Source organism: Salmo salar, chromosome 11, assembly GCF_965601325.2.
Source record: "Salmo salar chromosome 11, fSalSal1, whole genome shotgun sequence".
In the NCBI taxonomy this organism is placed as follows: Eukaryota; Metazoa; Chordata; class Actinopteri; order Salmoniformes; family Salmonidae; genus Salmo; species Salmo salar.
In genome coordinates this window covers 94,944,742-94,963,688 of record NC_138301.1, presented here as the reverse complement: position 1 = coordinate 94,963,688, position 18,947 = coordinate 94,944,742, and the positions used below count along the sequence as shown (strand labels likewise).

Here is an 18,947-nt window from a genome sequence, read left to right as displayed (position 1 = left end):
GCATGTCAGAGCAAAAACCAAGCCATGAGGTCAAAGGAAGTGTTCGTAGAGCTCCGAGACAGGATTGTGTCGAGGCACAAATCTGGGGAAGGGAAGCAAAACATTTCTGCAGCTTTAAAGGTCCCCAAGAACACAGTGGCCTCCATCGTTCTTAAATGGAAGAAGTTTGGAACCACCAAGACTCTTCCTAGAGCTGGCCGCCCGGACAAACTGATTAATCGGGTAAGAAGAGCCTTGGTCAGGGAGGTGACCAAGAACCCGATGGTCACTCTGACAGAGCTCCAGAGTTCCTCTGTGGAGATGGGAGAACCTTCCAGAAGCACAACCATCTCTGCAGCACTCCACCAATCAGGCCTTTATGGTAGAGTGGTCAGACGGAAGCCACTTCTCAGTAAAAGGCACATGACAGCCCACTTGGAGTTTGCCAAAAGGCACCTAAAGACTCTCAGACCATGAGAAACAAGATTCTCAGGTCTGATGGAACCAAGATTGATCTCTTTGGCCTGAATGCCAATCGTCACGTCCGGAGGAAACCTGGCACCATCCCTCCGGTGAAGCATGGTGGTGGCAGCATCATGCTCTGGTGATGTTTTTCAGCGGCAGGAAGTGGGAGACTAGTCAGGATCAAGTGAAAGATGAACGGAGCAAAGTACGGAGAGATCCTTGATGAAAACCTGATCCAGGGTGCTCAGGATCTCAGACTGGAGTGAAGGTTCTCCTTCCAACTGGACAACAACCCTAAGCACACAGCCAAGACAAAGTAGGAGTGGCTTCGGGACAAGTCTTTGAATGTACAGCCAGAGCCAGGACTAGAACCCGTTCCAACATCTCTGGAGAGACCTGAAAATAGCTGTGCATCGACACTCCCCATCCAACCTGTCAGAGCTTGAGAGGATCTGCAGAGAAGAATGGGAGAAACTCCTCAAATACTGGTGTGCCAAGCTTGTAGCGTTATACCCAAGCAGACTCGAGGCTGTAATCAGTGCCAAAGAGATATTTGAATAAATTTGCACACATTTCTGTGTAGATTGATGAGGGGAAAAAACGATTTAATAGATTTTCGAATAAGACTGTAACCTAACAAAATGTGGGAAAAGTCAAGGGGTCTGAATACTTTCCGAATACACTGTATGTATAATTATACATTTTTTGAATAAGCAATGAACTTGAATAACTTGAATAAGCAATGTACCCTCAAAGCAGCCTTATCCAGTTGATGATTTTTGTTCGGTCACCATTTCAAAGATGTAACTGAAAGTGTATTAATTTAGACTTCTGGCCTCATTTTTCTAATTTCCTTCCCCTATTTATTTTATGGTTTAATTTGATATGCTCGGTTTCTTTTTGTTTTCACTTTTGGTCTGAGGGAGAATCATTCATGAAAATCAATCTACACATACACTGCCACTGCTACCCAAACGTAGACTTCAGCTGACCTCAATAAATCAACCAGTGTGGATAAAACACTTTAATTAATGCCCTTAATGTGACCCGTCAATGAGCTTAACCATTTATAAATCTACCGTGACCAAAATGTTTTCTAACCTACTCCACTCCATAGAATGATTTAGTATCTTGTGTCAGGGTAGGCCTATGTGGTACTTGTAAAAATATGAAATGCCAACATCTCTACTTTGTGTATATTCTTCAGTCATTTTAGGTACGGTTGTTGATTCCTGGTCAACTCATGGGAGCAGGAGGGACCTTTATTTTTCCTACGAACAACAGAATTACACTTTGGGTAATTAATTTACAAATAAAACATACAAGTAACTGCCAAAATAACGGAAATACCAACATAAAGTGTCTTAATAGGGAATTGGGCCACCACAAGCCATAACATCTTCAATACACCTTGGCATAGATTCTACAAGACGTCTGGAACTCTATCGAAGGGATGCCACACCATTCTTCCACAATAAATTCCATCATTTGATGTTTTGTTGATGTTAGTGGAAAACACTGTCTCAGACGCCGATCCAGAATCTCCCATAATGTTCAGTTAGTTTGAGATATGGTAAATAAGATGGCCATGGCCTCCAGAGCCTTCAAAGTGTTCACACCCCTTTCCTTTTTGTACATTTTGTTGTGTTACAGCCTGAATTTTAAATGGATTACATTTAGATTTTGTGTCACTGATCTACACACAATGCCCCATAATGTCAAAGTGGAATTTTGTTTGAACATTTTTGAAAATAATAAAAAATATGTAAACCTGAAATATCTTGAGCCAATAAGTATTCAACCCCTTTCTTGTGGTTGCCTAAATAAGTTTAGGAGTAAAAATGAGCTTAACAAATCACATAATAAGTTGTATGGACTCATTCAGTGTTCAATAATAGTGGTTAACATAATTTTTTTATAACTACACCATCTCTGTACCCCACACATAACTATCTGTAAGGTAGTAAAAAAGAACACTAAGGTAACCTGCCTAAATGACTACTGACCCGTAGCACTCACGTCTGTAGCCATGAAGTGCTTTGAAAGGCTGGTCATGGCTCACATCAACACCATTATCCCAGAAATCCTAGACCTACTCCAATTTGCATACCGCCCTAACAGATCCACAGATGATGCAATCTCTATTGCACTCCACACTGCTCTTTCCCACCTGGACAAAAGGAACACCTATGTGAGAATGCTATTCATTGACTACAGCTCAGTGTTCAACACCATAGTGCCCTCAAAGCTCATCAATAGGCTAAGGACCCTGGGACTAAATACCTCCCTCTGCAACTGGATCCTGGACTTCCTCACAGGCCGCCCCCGGGTGGTAAGGGTAGGTAACAACACATTCGCCACGCTGATCCTCAATAAAGTGGCCCCCTAGGGGTGCGTGCTCAGTCCCCTCCTGTACTCTCTGTTCACTCTCATGACTGCACGGCCAGGCACATCTCCAACACCATCATTAAGCTTGCCAATGACACAACAATGCTGCTACTCTCTGTTGTTCTCCTTTATGCATAGCCTGATCACCGACAACGACGAGACCTGGCCTTGTGGTGCCAGGACAACAACCTCTCCCTCAACGTGATCAATACAAAGGAGATGATTGTGGACTACAGGAAAAAGAGGACCGAGCACACCCCCATTCTCATCAACGGGGCTGTAGTGGAGCAGGTTGAGAGCTTCAAGTTCCTTGGTGTCCACATCAACAAACTAACATGGTCCAAGCACACCAAGACAGTTGTGAAGAGGGCACGACAAAACCTATTCCCCCTCAGGAGACTGAAAAGATTTGGCATGGGTCCTCAGATTCTCAAAAGGTTCTACAGCTGCACCATCGAGAGCATCCTGACTGGTTGCATCACTGCCTGGTATGGCAACTGCTCAGCCTCTGACCGCAAGGCACTACAGAGGGTAATGCGTATGGCCCAGTACATCACTGGGGCCAAGCTTCCTGCCATCCAGGACCTCTATACCAGGCAGTGTCAGAGGAAGGGCCTAAAAATTGTAAAAGACACCAGCCACCCTAGTCATAGACTGTTCTCTGCTACCACACAGCAAGCGGTACCGGAGCGCCATGTCTAGGTCCAAGAGGCTTCTAAACAGCTTCTACCCCCAAGCCATAAGACTCCTAAACATCTAATCAAATGGCTACCCAGACTACTTGCATTGTCCCCCCTCTTTTACACCGCTGCTACTCTCTGTTGTTATCATCTATGAATAGTCACTTTAATAACTCTACCTACATGTACATATTACCTCAATTACCTTGACTAAACGGTGCCCCCGCACATTGACTCTGTACCGGTACCCCCCCTGTATATAGTCTCACTATTGTTATTTTACTGCTGCTAATTAATTACTTGTTACTTTTATTTCTTATTCATATTTTTTTTTAAACTGCATTGTTGGTTAGGGGCTCGTAAGTAAGCATTTCACTGTAAGGTCTACACCTGTTGTATTCGGCACAACGTGACTAATACAATTTGAATTGATTTGATTTGAAATGTCAAGCACAGATTCAGCCACAAAGACCTGGGAGGGTTTCAATGCCTCACAAAGAAGGGAACCGATTGGTAGATGTGTAAAAGAAAGAAAAATATTCTTTTGAGCATGGTGAAGTTATTATTTACATTTTAGATAGTGTATCAATACACCCAGTCACTACAAGATAAATGTGTCCTCCCCAACTCTGTTGCCAGAGAGGAAGGAATCTGTTCAGGGATTTCACAATGAGGCCAATGGTGATTTTAAAACAGCTCCAGAGTTTAATGGCTGTGATAGGAGAAAACTGAGGATGGATCAACAACTTTGTAGTTACTCCACAATAATAACCTAAATGACAGAGTGAAAAGAAGGAAGCTTGTACAAAACCAAAATATTCCAAAACATGCATGCTATTTCCAACAAGGCACTAAAGTAATACTGCAAAAAATGTTGCAAAGAAATGTACTTTTTGTCTTGTATAAAAAGCATTATGTTTGGGGAAAATCCAACATTACTGAGTACCACTCTTCATATTATCAAGCATGGTGGTGCTACATCATGTTATGGGTATGCTTGTCATTGGCAAAGATTCGTTTTTCAGAAAAAAAACAGCTGTCAGCACCGGCAAAGTCCTATAAGAAAACCTGGTTTAGTCTGCTTTCCAACAGACTCTCAGAGACAAATTCTCCTTCCAGCAGGACAATAACCTAAAACCCAGGGCCAAATCTACATTGGAGTTATATACCAGACGAGATTGAATGTTCCTGAGTGGCCTAATTACAGTGTTGACTTAAATCGGCTTGAGAATCTATGGCAAGACTTGAAAAGGGCTGTCTAGCAATGATTAACGATCAACATGACAATTTTTAAAAGAATAATGGCCAAATATTGTACAATCCAGGTGTGCAAAGCTCTTAGAGACTTCTCCCAAAAATAATCACATCTGTAATTGCCACCAAAGGTGCTTCTACAAAGTGTTCACTCAGGGGTGTGAATACTTACGTAAATTAGATATTTCTGTATTTGCAAACATTTCTAAAAACATGTTTTCACTTTTTCCTTTATGGGGGAATTTTGTGTGGATGGGTGTTTTTTTTAATTTTTTATTCAGGCTGTAATACAACAAAATGTGGAATAAGTCAGGGGGAATGAATACTTTCTGAAGGCGCTGTATGGTTTACGTTGTTTTCATGCTCACCAAACCATTCAGTGACCAATCGTGCCCTATGGATGGGGGCATAACCATGGTAGCCAAAATACCGGCATGCCCAGCATTTCTATACATGACCCTAAGGGATGTTCATTGCTTAATTAACTCAGGAAACACACCTGTGTGGAAGCACCTGCTGTCAATATATTTTGTATTGACAGCAGTGTTTCCATTATTTTGGCAGTTAACTGTAGTAACTACAGGTCATCAGTCAACATGATTGATAGTCATTTTCATTCTACATGCCATATTCTATTTTTAACATAAGCATTAAGTACTCATAACTTTAGTGCAGAAAATGATCAGTACAATTTTAGTACTGCAAGTTCGTAGAAAATTCTGTTTTAGTCATTTAGATATTAGGCTACTTAAGAAATAACGTGACTATAAGAAAGGAAGTATATAAAAGTAAAAGTACCGAATAAAAGTACTGAATAATTGTTTTGGCTTGTCTCATGTTTTTGACTGTTCCCTCTCTCATGCATTGTTATGAGTGGGACGACTGGGGTGTGGGGATGGGGTGGGAGCTGAAGGGGTGTGTGGGGGGGGAGGGGGGGGGGGTCTCTTGTCTACTTGTGGCCTTCACTACCCAGGCACAAATCAAACAGGGATGTGGCTATCAGAGTGACAGATGAACAATACTCCCCTTTTCCCAACCCCTGTGAACACCCCGATCCATCACGTACGGGGAAATTAATTCAATTCATCAGCTCTCTGTTTCCTTCAGCCTCTTAATACCACCTGATATTGCTCAAGGGATCCAGCCTCATAACATGTATATGTATTTGATCTGGGGCCAGTCCTCTCACAACCCTGAATTAAAACCTTACTATCACGCTGTGTACCGATACACCTCGCTCCAACCTGCCAATCAGAATATACTTCTGATTATGATCATTAAGAGGGGAATCTAGACCATGGTGTGAAAATGGATTAGAGGGAAGGAGAAACAGGTACTGATTGTTGGTTGGTGTCTGATGCTTTGCCATGAAAATGGTGCTATGCTTTTGTATACAGGTAACTCTAAAAATAAAGGTAACACCAACATAGTGTCTAAATAGTGCATTGGGCCACAGGGTCAGATTGGTCATCTGGCAATTCTGGAAAATGCCAGATGGGCTGGATCCGTTTTTTTGGGGGTGGGCAGCTCAAAATTGACACATGCACAAATATATTTGTTACATAAAAAAAAGATGACATGGCCTGTTAATTTTTTTAAATTATGATTATTGCGCAATTTCTCTGTTATACTAATCTATAATGAGCCTGATCAATGGGCAACGGCCAACCCCCCTACCAAGATGGGCCAGACCAGTTTTCTGATAGGCTGAGCTGTCAGGCAAACTCACATTCAAAGTCAAACACGGCATCAGCAAAGAGACCTGCTCCGATTGTGTCATCAGTTACACAGCCAAAGGGAAAGGGTGCCTACGTAGAAAGACACATTCTACATTGTCACCTTACTCAAAACGGCCTGTTTTGGACAGGTAAAACCATGATTTGGTCAAACAGTAAAGTGCATTATCCTCATGCAATGGAAGTGTCTGCTTTGCTGGGGCATGCTGCTGTGATGAGCGAGCCACTCTCCTCTCCCCCCATGCAAAATTACTTCTGATCATATTACATTTCAAAATGTAATTGTGTGAAAAACAGCTTTAGAAGCTTTGTCCTTGAAGAATCGATGGTTTCAGCTTTCTGTAGGTATAATATATAATTTATTGACAAGATATTTATGACTGAGAAATGGAGGTGCGTGCACGCAAAACGCACAGCAGCCACTGCGAGGGCAAAGGCCTATACTGTAGTTCTCAGGGTAGTAGCCTACAACCTTTTTTTAGGACATGACATTTACTGGATGTGAAGATGTAATTCATCTCTATTGAACAAAAAACTAGTCTGGAAATTTCAGAGTCCTATTTTAACAATAATATATAGCAATTATAGTCTAATAGTCAACCCGAAATGTATGTCAATCACTAGAATAGGCTCATCAAAATACAGTGAGCTCCAAAAGTATTAGGACAATGACAGTGTTGTTTTGGGTCTGTACTCCAGCACTTTGGATTTAAAACACAACGACTGAGGTAACTGCAGACTGACAGCTTTAATTTGAGGGTATTGTCATCCATATCAGGTGAACCGTTTAGAAATAACAGCACTTTTTGTACAGTCTTATCCCACCATTATAGGGTAACAAAGGCTTTGGGACAAATTCACTTGTGTAATAAAGTAGTACAAGTATTTGGTCCCATATTCATAGCACTCAACATTTACATCAAGCTTCTAACAAGCTGCATTTGCAGTTTGTTTTGGTTGCGTTTCAGATATTGTGCCCAATAGAAATGGTGTCGAGTCACTTATTGTACATGCTTTTAAATACTTCGACATTCATGTGGACAATACCATTACAGATAGTCCTGAATTAACCGTGAATGGAGAAAAATATCATACCTCAAAGACATGCTAACCTCACCACTACAACAGAAGTTAACATTTTTGGGAGAGTATGATAGTCATGCCAAGTCGTTCTCACGCTTCTTAAAGCTTTATGAATATGATTACTCAATTTTGGGTCTGACCAAATCATGGAATAGTCCCACCAACTAAGTTAGTGGCACCAGTGGAAAACATGTCTGGAGCCCTGTAGTAGTTGACAGAACAAGCTGAGACAGAGTCAAACAAAATGACTAGAGCAGAAGCACAGTTCTGGTGGTGAGTTGCAGCTCGTGTTTTACATATTCGTTTTAAACTAGCTGGTTAAAAATAAAAAAAAATCATGTCGTCAGTTGCTCTGGTACAGAAATTGATGAGACGCTATGCTGTACTGCCAATGTGTGTCAGCACTACTGGCTGTCTAGGTAGGGTCAGGGTGAATGTGTAGGGATGGGGTGTTTGCCTGCCGAGGGGGGCTGAATTATTGTCCCAGTCCGTCCACCAGAACAGCATAGCATCATACACCAACAATTTCTCCAGTCTAGATTAATTTCTCCTTCCACTAACCCATTTTTTTGTGGTCTAGATTCCCCATGAATTAGCATAATCAGAACTATGGTCTGATTGAGAGGTTGAAGAGAAGTGCATGTACACAGTGTTAGTAAGGTTTTAATTCAGGGTTGAGAGGACCAGCCCTAGATCAAACACATGAGGCACCCTTGACCAATATCAGGTGGCATTAAGAGGCCAAAGGAGACAGCTGAGGAATTGAATTAATCTTCCTGTATGTGATGGGGCATTCACAGGGGCTGGGAAAAGGGGGACATTGTTCATCCGTCACACCAATTGCCCCTTTCCTCTGATTTGTGCCTGGGTAGTGATGGTCTCATTGATACTACCACAGAGAGCACACCACATGTTAATGTGACCCCTGGTGGTATGCAAGTGTAGATCAATGAGTGTGTCCTAAATGACAAACTACCATCCCTAACATGGGAGATGAACATAACTACCCAAAGGAACACCTTTCTGACCGCCTGGAATCTCCTAGGTCCAGATTTCAGATGCATTGTGGCATATAGAATTCCCAGTAGCAAGCAGTTCACTGACAAGTCAGTGAATTGCAAGGCCCTCTTGTGGACATTTCATGTAATCTATTTACACATCAGTATAGGACTTCACAAAGGCAGGAGGAAACGTTTATGCAATCATTTATTGTCAAACCAATCAGAATGGAAAGCAAATGTTAACATTTTGTTAATAGGTCTCTGCTGGGCCAGTAGCCTATTCTACCACCCCTCCACACACACATGTAGTAGCCCACAGACAAAGCTCCCATAGCAGTCAGCAACACTAGAGGGACCACCAGTAACAAAAGCCAGACTGAAGACACCTTCAGTTCACCTGGAAAAAAAATAAATACATTTTAATTGAGTCAATGGCCTACTTAGACCTTACAAACAAGGCTAAGCAATAATATGGCTCGTAAACATACCTCAAGTCCAGGGATGGAAGATCTCTGTACGCCTTATTACCCGAAAGAACAAATTGAAATACTGCTAGCTTTGATGAACTACCCTTTGCATCCTCATGCTAGGCGAAAGTAGCCAATTGGATTACATGAAAATGCAACGCCTAACATTGGGGTAGCTCTTATGGAATCCAATGGGTTGTTATAGCCTAACTTCAGCTAGCGCGAGGACAAAAATAAGCAGTATTTCAATCTACAATGTGTCAGTTTGGATTATAGAGTTGTCTTCCATCCCTTGATTTAGGTATGTTGAGACATATCCGGGGCCACACTGACAACATTATGGCAGCCGAGCATTGACCCAAGGATTCAGGGGTGTAGTCATTAGGCCAAACAGTTGCAAAGAAGTACAGTGGACAAATTAGGTCCCTTCCTGTTCATTTAAGAAATATTTCACAACAGAATGAATACACCACAGATGTACTCCTGGCCCTCAGATCAAAACAGTTTCTATACAAACTCACTAAAAGGTGATTACTGAATGAGTGAGAGGACATCAACTCACCTTGTTCCTCTACACCAGGAGTCTCATCCGAGTCATAGGGCTGCAGCTCATCCGAGTCATAGGGCTGCAGCTCATCCGAGTCATAGGGCTGCAGCTCATCCGAGTCATAGGGCTGCAGCTCATCCGAGTCATAGGGCTGCAGCTCATCCGAGTCATAGGGCTGCAGCTCATCCGAGTCATAGGGCTGCAGCTCATCCGAGTCATAAGTCTGTGGAATCTCCACAGAGATGGTCCACTGGTCTACACTGTACCTTAATTGTGGAATTCCTAGAGGTAGTGGAGGGAAGAACAGAGCTGAAACAGGTCAGAGGCACACCTAACTTCACTGCTTTTTGTAAAAAAAAAAAATTACTTAGATTCCACATTAGCAAAAGGAAAATGAACACAAGCTTTAAAAATGGTAAAGCCAGACTTAAATAAACATTAAGCAAGTTATCAAATTGGTTGACATACCTGTTTGGGCCACAGTTGTGGCCACAAGCATCAAAACCATAGCACTGTGGATAAGCAACATAATTCTGACTACATGCCTGCACTCAGGCCACCTGGACTTTTTATGTGAGTAGCTAATGCAGTTAATCAAAACAATTGCTGTCAGCTGTGGAACGCTTACTCAATCAGGACAAATTACTAACACTAGTTTAACTCGTTGAGCTCTTTCATTTGATTGGTTTTGACAGTGGCACTCTAGGCATTTTATTGGTTAATCTCTGTTGTGTTGCGTTGTTGCAGTACAATCTGCAGGGAATGAAAGAGGTGACTGCACCATAGAGATAGAGAACTCTGTATCTTTGTATATGTGCCATTGAGGCTATCTCCATTTTGAAGTAGTACATTTTCTTCTTCAAGACTGGCAGATCCCTCCTGATGAGCCGGTTGGACATGACTCCAACAGGGTCACCAAGAGGGATCAGCCAATGAAATTGGAAGTCCCACCCAGTTGACTACATTAACATCGAGGAAGCCATCAATGGCACGCCCCTGCTAACATGGCCTTTTGGCCACTAGAGACCTCTAACATTCTCCATTGACTGCACATATTTTTCTAAATGCACCCAATGTCGTTTAAAATGAATGCAGAAATTTGTCCAACTTGTTAGACCTTAGTGACTAACCCCAAACACTCAACAATATCTCTTGGCAAGAGTTATCACTCATAATTCTCCAGAGGAATGCTACTGAGACAGTTCTGTGCTACTTGTTGCCAGTGAGTGTGTTGTCATAACACATCCATAGTTACTCCTTTTTTCTGACACTGCAGCATAAAAGGAATGTTATGCTGTGATATGGAAAATTTTGATTTTGAAAGTTAAATTCCTCTCTGCAACAATGTTTTGGCTGTGTATGAAGGGTTGCCCATTCATTAAAACAAAGAATCTTATAAACTGTTAAAATATGTAGAACATTGTTTGCACATACCAATGCTTGAGGAAAGAAATACGGAGACATTGATTCATTCATTTATACAATATAGGATATGTCGTTTTTCTAAAGTATATTTAAAAACAGTTTCAAAATAAGGGAATAACTAGATAGTGGCACATTACAGTATATCTTTCAGTTTCAATGATAAATTACTATATTTTGTCAAAGAAAATATGTTTGAACTTTTTTTCATACTAAAGAAAATGTCAGATGTTTTCAGTAGCTGGTTTGAAAACATATTTGAATGTTAAGGCTAAAACATTGGAAATAAAACATGTTATAAAATAAGTGTCTCTTAAAAATGTTAAATCTTTGAGGAAAATGCTGTGGAAACAACAGTTAAATATTCCCTTATGTTTCCAGCATGAAAAGAAATACATTAAAAAATGACATTGAAATACAGTATGACATTTGATTTTGTGACTATGTGGACAAATAATCTGAAAGAGAAAACGTTCACAAACTATCCCAAAGCTGTTGTGTTTTGGTGCCTTTGGCTTTTTCACATTCACTAAGAATTAAACAATATATAACAAACACAGAAATTGACTTAACAAAATGTAAATAACAATTATTGCTGAATGTTAGTTCTGGTGTATGAACAATTGGCAACATTTCCCAGTATGTCACATTAATTTACACATTCCAATCGCAATTCCCATTTTTGTATAAGATGACTTGGTTTTGTTGCATAGTGCAGCACAGCAATGTATACTGATGGGTAGCCTTGGCAATAATTACAGTATTTTATGCATAATCGTTTCATATGCTTTCTGCATAGGCCATGTTACACAACTATTACAATACCTTCTATACCTAAAATGTCACCAAAGGAACTGAAACTTTAGCGCTAACAAAAACTTAACATATATTCTGTTGAACTCAGTATTGAATGACAAGGGGCAAAAAAGCTCTGAGGTTAATCTCAAGACTGAACATTGAAAAGTGCATCACACTATACTCTGTCAAGCTTTATTCAAAGTGACAGACAACTATGCATTGTCATTCTTTCTGTAATAAACAAAAAAACGAAGATAAATGTTTACTTGTAATGAAAATAGGCTCTCAATGCCAGGTATGATGACACTGCCCCGAATGTTCCCTGAATATGGCTAACAGCAAGAGCTACCTGGATACACACCCAGTGGAGGTCTGAACATGACCAGGTGGGCACTGCAGGCCAGTAGTAGCCACGGATATTCAACTCCAGTCCTGGAGGGCAACACTGTCTACAGGATCTCTATTCTCCCTGATACAATGTAATTGACGGGCCGAAGAGTCCTAAGTCCCCCTAACTTGGGAGTTGAAAATAAAAAGATGACAATAGGGTTGAAAGAGAGGGGCATAGACAACTGTGGACTCTGGAGGACTAGAGTTGAGTAACCCTGCTGTGTTGGCTTCACAGTGATGTTAGTAGAGTGATCAGCAGAGGTTTCAGCTGGCCTGGGAGGAAGTCCTGTCTGGGTCAGAAGGTGAACTTCCTGGTAGAGCTAACCTGTCCAGGACAGGCTACAGGATGGATGTGGTCCTTATTAGTTGTGCTATAGACTTATTAGTTTTCCTATAGACTGACCGTAGACCTTACGGAGGCTGGAGTCCAGTAGGAAGTCCACTCCCCTGTGGAGCATAGAGACAGAGAAGGGCTTTAGGGTTTGAGGATAGCAAGGATGGGACCTCACCTCAGACACTGAAGACCATTACAATTTACAAAGCCACTTATGAACACAGAGTTCCATATGTTGAAAGAATAAAGGGGGAACATTTGTTAATAAAGTGTCCTGGCTCCCTACAGCCATTACCAAGTGCATATAGGCCGATAGATATGGATTTAACTATGCACTCACTGCGAATGGCCATACTCCGTGGGTGCGTACACAACAAATTGGCCAGCGTTGATTTTTCAGTGTAACATTTCTAGTTTTGATTAAGAAGTTAAATTCACTCTGTAAGAGTGAAATTAACACTCAGTGGTGTAAAATAACCCCCAGTTTTGGTGTTAATAACCAGAGTTATTGTTTTACACTTTGTAGTGTAAAACAGTCCCATCATTATCATATTTCCCAGCATGCTCTACTGCAGCTCAATTCTTTTTAGGATTGTTTTTAATATCTGGGATTTTGTAGGTACATTGATTGATTGATGGATTAATCTGATGCTGCACAAAGATAAATAACATACAGTTTTCTAACTAATCCAATCAGTTAGATAGATTTATTGCACCCGTTACTGAAATGGTTGTTCCAGTTTAAATGGCTTAGGTAGTCTTTTTTTTAAATCAAGTTTCCTAACCCTGACTCTCATTCTGAATGCAGGTGAATAAAAATTCCAACTGTTGAATATCCTAACTCTGGATTGATTCCAATAGGAATTACGCATCACTTTGCAAGCCAGCACATTGTGACTTGCAGGCCTGATATGGCCTGTAACCCAGGAATTTCCGAAAACTGTTAGGGTAAAATTAGGGCATCGAAATAAGGCTTTATGATATACAGTTGAAATCGGAAGTTTACATACACTTAGGTTGGAGTCATTAAAACTCGTTTTTCAACCACTCCACAAATTTCTACTTTGTGCATGACACAAGTCATTTTTCCAACAATTGTTTACAGACAGATTATTTCACTTATAATTCACTGTATCACAATTTACATACACTAAGTTGACTGTGCCATTAAACAGCTTGGAAAATTCCAGAAAATTATGTCATGGCTTTAGAAGCTTCTGATAGGCTAATTGACATCATTTGAGTCAATTGGAGGTGTACCCGTGGATGTATTTCAAGGCCTACCTTCAAACTCAGTGCCTCTTTGCTTGACATCATGGGAAAAGCAAAAGAAATCAGCCAAGAACTCAGGAAAAAAAATTGTAGACCTTAACAAGTCTGGTTCATCCTTGGGAGCAATTTCCAAACTCCTGAAGGTACCACGTTCATCTGTACAAACAATAGTACGCAAGTATAAATACCACGGGACCAAGCAGCTGTCATACCGCTCAGGAAGGAGACGTGTTCTGATCCTTTTGTTGGCCATAATGACCTTTGTTATGTTTAGAGGAAAAGGGGGATGCTTGCAAGCCGAAGAACACCATCCCAACCGTGAAGCACGGGGGTGGCAGCATCATGTTGTTGGGGTGCTTTGCTGCAGGAGGGACCTCATAAAATAGATGGCATCATGAGGCAGGAAAATGATGTGGCTATATTGAAGCAACATCTCAAGACATCAGTCAGGAAGTTGAAGCTTGGTCGCAAATGCGTCTTCCAAATGGACAATGGCAACAAGAATACTTCCAAAGTTGTTGCAAAATGGCTTAAGGACAACAAAGTCCTTGGATTGGATTGGCCATCACAAAGACCTGACCTCGATCCCATAGAAAATTTGTAGGCAGAACTGAAAAAGTGTGTGCGAGCAAGGAGGCCTACAAACCTGACTAGTTATACTAGCTCTGTCATGAGGAATGGGCCAAAATTCACACAAATTATTGTGGGAAGCCTGTGGAAGGCTACCCGAAATGTTTGACTCAAGTTAAACAATTTAAAGGCAATGCACCAAATACTAATTGAGTGTATGTAAACTTCTGACCCACTGGGAATGTGATGAAAGAAATAAAAGCTGAAATAAATCACTCTACTATTATTCTGACATTTCACATTCTTAAAATAAAGTGGTGATCCTAACTGACCTAAGACAGGGAATTTTTACAAGGATAAATTTCAGGAATTGTGAAACTGAGTTTAAATGTATTTGGCTGAGGTGTATGTAAACTTCCGACTTCAACTATAGGTAATGCAACATTTACTGTATAGGCTGTATTTCAAAGCCATGCAAGATACTCCGGTTGTAAAACAGTGGAGTCAATACAGGAAGTTGGAATTTCTCCGCTTTTCAGCAGAGGCCTTTTGCTTTCAAAACAGTGTTTTTCCCACAATCGCATGTTGTCTGCTGTTTGAACTGCTGTTCCTGACAGCCGCGCAACTCCACAATCAGCTGTTTGAGAAAAGCTGTGGGCTGCCCAAATTGTAGGTTTCCCGGCTGAACAAATTGCATTCAAGTGATAAAACAAAAACAGCCATTTTTTATTTTTTTTAGGAAGCCAATAACCTGTAATTTCTAAATAAATGTAATGCATACCAGGGGTGGGGAAGTCCAAAGGGATGGCAGAAGCAGGGAGGGGGAATCCCTCCCATCCCCCTACAAACTGAACCCTGAATATACCTCTTCAATGACACCTCATGGATTGAGATAAATAAGAATGGTGGCTACACATCTAACATTACATAAAGTAGGCTACCAAGCCTAAAAAAATTATTACATTATCTATTACAGAAGCAAAGGTGTGTGACTCCTAATATGACACTTAAATTGATGCATACATTTTAAAAAAGGGCATGATGTTAATTAAGATGATGTGGGAATTTTTCATTTCAATGGACTGGCACACACACACACACACACAGGCAGGCTGAGACATTTAACTGCAAACTAATACCTTGGCACACTTGGGCCATAAACATCGAATTGCAAACGTCCCTAAGTACACACTCATCCCCCCTCTCACTCGCAGAGTTTCTCTCGCTCTACCTCCTTTCTTTCTCACACACGTTTATCATGCTCTCTCTCTCGAACATACACAGTCCTTCACTGCCTCTGACACATACACTGAGTGTACAAAACATTAAGAACACCTTCCTAATATTGAGTTGGGTCATGGACTCTACAAGGTGTCGAAAGCGTTTCACAGAGATGCTGGCCCATGTTGTCGCCAATGCTTCCCACAGTTCTGTGAAGTTGGCTAGATGTCCTTTGGGTGGTGGACCATTCTTGATACACACGTGAAACTGTTGAGTGTGAAAAACACAGCAGCGTTGCAGTTCTTGACACAAACCGGTGCGCCTGGCACCTACTACCGTACCCCGTTCAAAGGCACTTAAATATTTTGTCTTACCCATTCACCCTCTGAATGGCAAACATACACAATCCATGTACATTTCACCTGGATTCATTATGTTTTGTACACTCGGTGTATATCTGGCACACATGTACACACACACACACACACACACACACACACACACACACACACACACACACACACACACACACACACACACACACACACACACACTAACCCCCCACCAACACACACACTGACCTGTCGATAGGGTGGATGATGAAGGGAATGGTGGAGAGGGGCAGGTGCCTGGTTCTTCCTAGGAGGTAGAGAGAGGCAGCACACACGGTTGATGGTGAAGCCTGGGATAGCGACCGAGGCCAGGGCCTGCCATACAAAACATGTCCACCACTGCTGCAGCTACCTTGGTTCTCTTCCCTGGGTTGTCACCATGCTCCTACAGAACAGGGATAGACAAAGACAGGAGTATGACATTGTATGCTTCAGACCACTATGTTTCAGTGTGGGAATTAAGTTTTGTTCTATGAAACATGCTCTATGGATTTTCTGGAAACGTTCCATTTTCCTTTGGCATGTGTTGAAAAAGACGACGTCATTTGGCAGTACTCAGTGTTTTCTTCATGTTTGGAATCTCAAGTTCATAATATAAATGCTTCACAGGGCAATAACTGAAAAGGTTGAATACATTCCATGACCCCTTAAAATAATGGTAGTGTACATCAATATAAATGAAGACATGGGGTATGAACGAAAGGGGATACCTAGTCAGTTGCACAACCGAATGCATTCAACCGAAATTTGTATTCTGCATTTAATCCAACCCCTCGGAATCAGAGAGGTGCAGGGGGCTGCCTTAAATTGACGTCATCGTTGGGGGTTAACTGCCTTGCTCAAGGGCAGAACGGCAGATTTTTCCACCTTGCCGGCTTGGGGATTTGAACCAGCAACCCTTCGGTTACTAGCCCAACGCTCTTAACTGCTAGTTTACCTGCCGCCCCATGAGACCATAAAGCTTTGCTTTTACAAAAAGTCCTTCCTTACCACAGCAGCCTTCTTCCCCTTGTCCAAAGCATCAGCGGAGACATACACGGTGGCAACCGCATGTGTGGCCCATACAGCGCTCACTGGCACCAGGGCACGGAAGGCCTCCCCCACCTCATTGGCATAGCCTGTCGGCACAAGATTACATGCCAGGGTAAGATACGAGCGCAATAAGGCTTTAACTGCCTCGCTGTTGTGAGAGGCCTCTACACAAATCATAGCCAACCCTCACCGGAGGAGAGTTGGGGAGGTAAAACATTGTATTAGAATAATAATTCAAATTTCCCTCTTGGACCTCTGCCATATAAAGGGGGGTACATTAATATAGACTTTTGTTCAGTGTTCTGCTTAGCAGCAATAACCCCCCTGACACAACTCTTTCCCTAGAACGGGCGGTGACCTTCGGAGCAATATGCACCGTCTGCTCCAACAGGGTTGGAATGACTAATAATGCCCTTGGTCTGTCATTAGAACGCAGCTGTTGGCTGCTGCTGAACTTGTACTGCCACCCTGTGGGCAAACATTAGGCTAACGTTAGATCCGTAGGCCTTTTTTTAATTTAACCGTCATTTAACCAGGTAAGCCAATTATGTATACATTTGTATCTACAATGATGGCAAGAGGCCTCATGTGGGGATGGGGCTGGGATTAAAAATAAATAAAATAGTAAGACAAAATGGACAACACAGACAGAAGACACATTTTGTACCATGTGTTGCTGCCATGCTATGATGTTGTCTTAGGTCTCTCCTTATTTATCTAACTAGGCAAGTCAGTTAAGAACAAATTCTTATTTCCAATGACGCCCTACCCCAGCCAAACCCTAACCCCGACGACACTGGGCCAATTGTGCACCGCCCTATGGGACTCCCAATCACAGTGTTTTATGATCCAGCCTGCAATCGAACCAGGGTCTGTAGTGACACCTCTAGCACTGAGATGCAGTGCCTTAGAGCGCTGCGCCACTTGGGAGCCCGGGAAGCGTTGTGGTGTCTCTTGTTGTGATGTGTGTTTTGTCCTATATTTTTATTTTATTTTTGCCTTTTGGTAGGCTGTCATTGTAAATAAGAATTTGACTTTAACAGACTTGCCTAGTTAAATAAAATTTAAAAAACACTAGCAACAGCACAACTGCATTATTGGTTAAGGGCTTGTAAGTAAGCACCTGCTGTTGTATTCGGCACAAAATACAATTTACATATACAATTTCACTTGAAATACAACAGCAAACAATGCAGAATGTCGTCCCCACGAATGACGCAGCGCCCCCCGTGGATATCTATGGCAAGACATAATTCACCCACGTTTCGTCAAAATCCTGCCAGTCAAACAGATCCAGAAATAAACATGTGCCCGTTATAGCGCCACCGTGTGGTTGATATGAATGTTCTCGCATATGTTGAGTCTTGACAGTGTTTGCAACGTCTACCAAATTGAGTTACAATACGAACATCCTTGACTGATTTATATGCATTTATGTGGCAGACCACAAAACTGTTTATTAGGTACTAGTCTGGAAAATATTGCACTGAGAGATCTGTGGTCTGCCAGATAACATGTGAAAGTTCATACAAATCGGTCATTCGGTGCCAGAAGATTTGCGGTTTATGTGTTTTCCCCCCACCAAATTCAAAATGGCGGAAATCAGTGCAAGTTTGCCGGGTCGCTATGCCAAGACGCACCCAAGTTTCGTCAAAATCAGACCAGTGTTGTCTTGAGATATCGCGTGTGTCCAACTTACGAACAGACAGACCCCTCTCCGATTTAGTGGTCGATAGCCACATGGTACCTTACATAAGGCAATGGAAACTAATACCTCGTTGATTCTAGTAGTCACCCGATATGTCTCAACAACCTGTTCATGTATGTGTCCTTTGAACTTTACACAGGTTATACTTGTGATAAACCTGGAGTTACATTAAATGGGATAGGGGCACACTTTTAAAAATATTTACTTT

The 18,947-nt window shown here is 41.7% G+C and overlaps 2 protein-coding genes across 2 annotated transcripts; both read right to left on the bottom strand.

Moving 5' to 3' along the window:
- Positions 1–8,774: 8,774 nt before the first annotated feature.
- On the bottom strand, positions 8,775–10,144 carry LOC145858931 (uncharacterized). Its single transcript, XM_082957605.1, has 3 exons — positions 10,069–10,144; positions 9,616–9,882; positions 8,775–8,983 (listed from the first exon to the last, which is right to left on the bottom strand). Exons 1-3 carry the CDS (start codon positions 10,127–10,129, stop codon positions 8,826–8,828), a joined length of 486 nt encoding a protein of 161 aa, XP_082813731.1. The 5' UTR covers positions 10,130–10,144; the 3' UTR covers positions 8,775–8,825.
- Positions 10,145–11,020: 876 nt separating this feature from the next.
- Positions 11,021–17,208, bottom strand: LOC106563346 (mitochondrial fission process protein 1). Its single transcript, XM_045688888.2, is given in 5 exon segments — positions 11,021–12,657; positions 16,189–16,272; positions 16,274–16,329; positions 16,331–16,384; positions 16,990–17,208. Coding segments are annotated over 5 exon segments (489 nt in total). The 3' UTR covers positions 11,021–12,581.
- Positions 17,209–18,947: the final 1,739 nt, after the last annotated feature.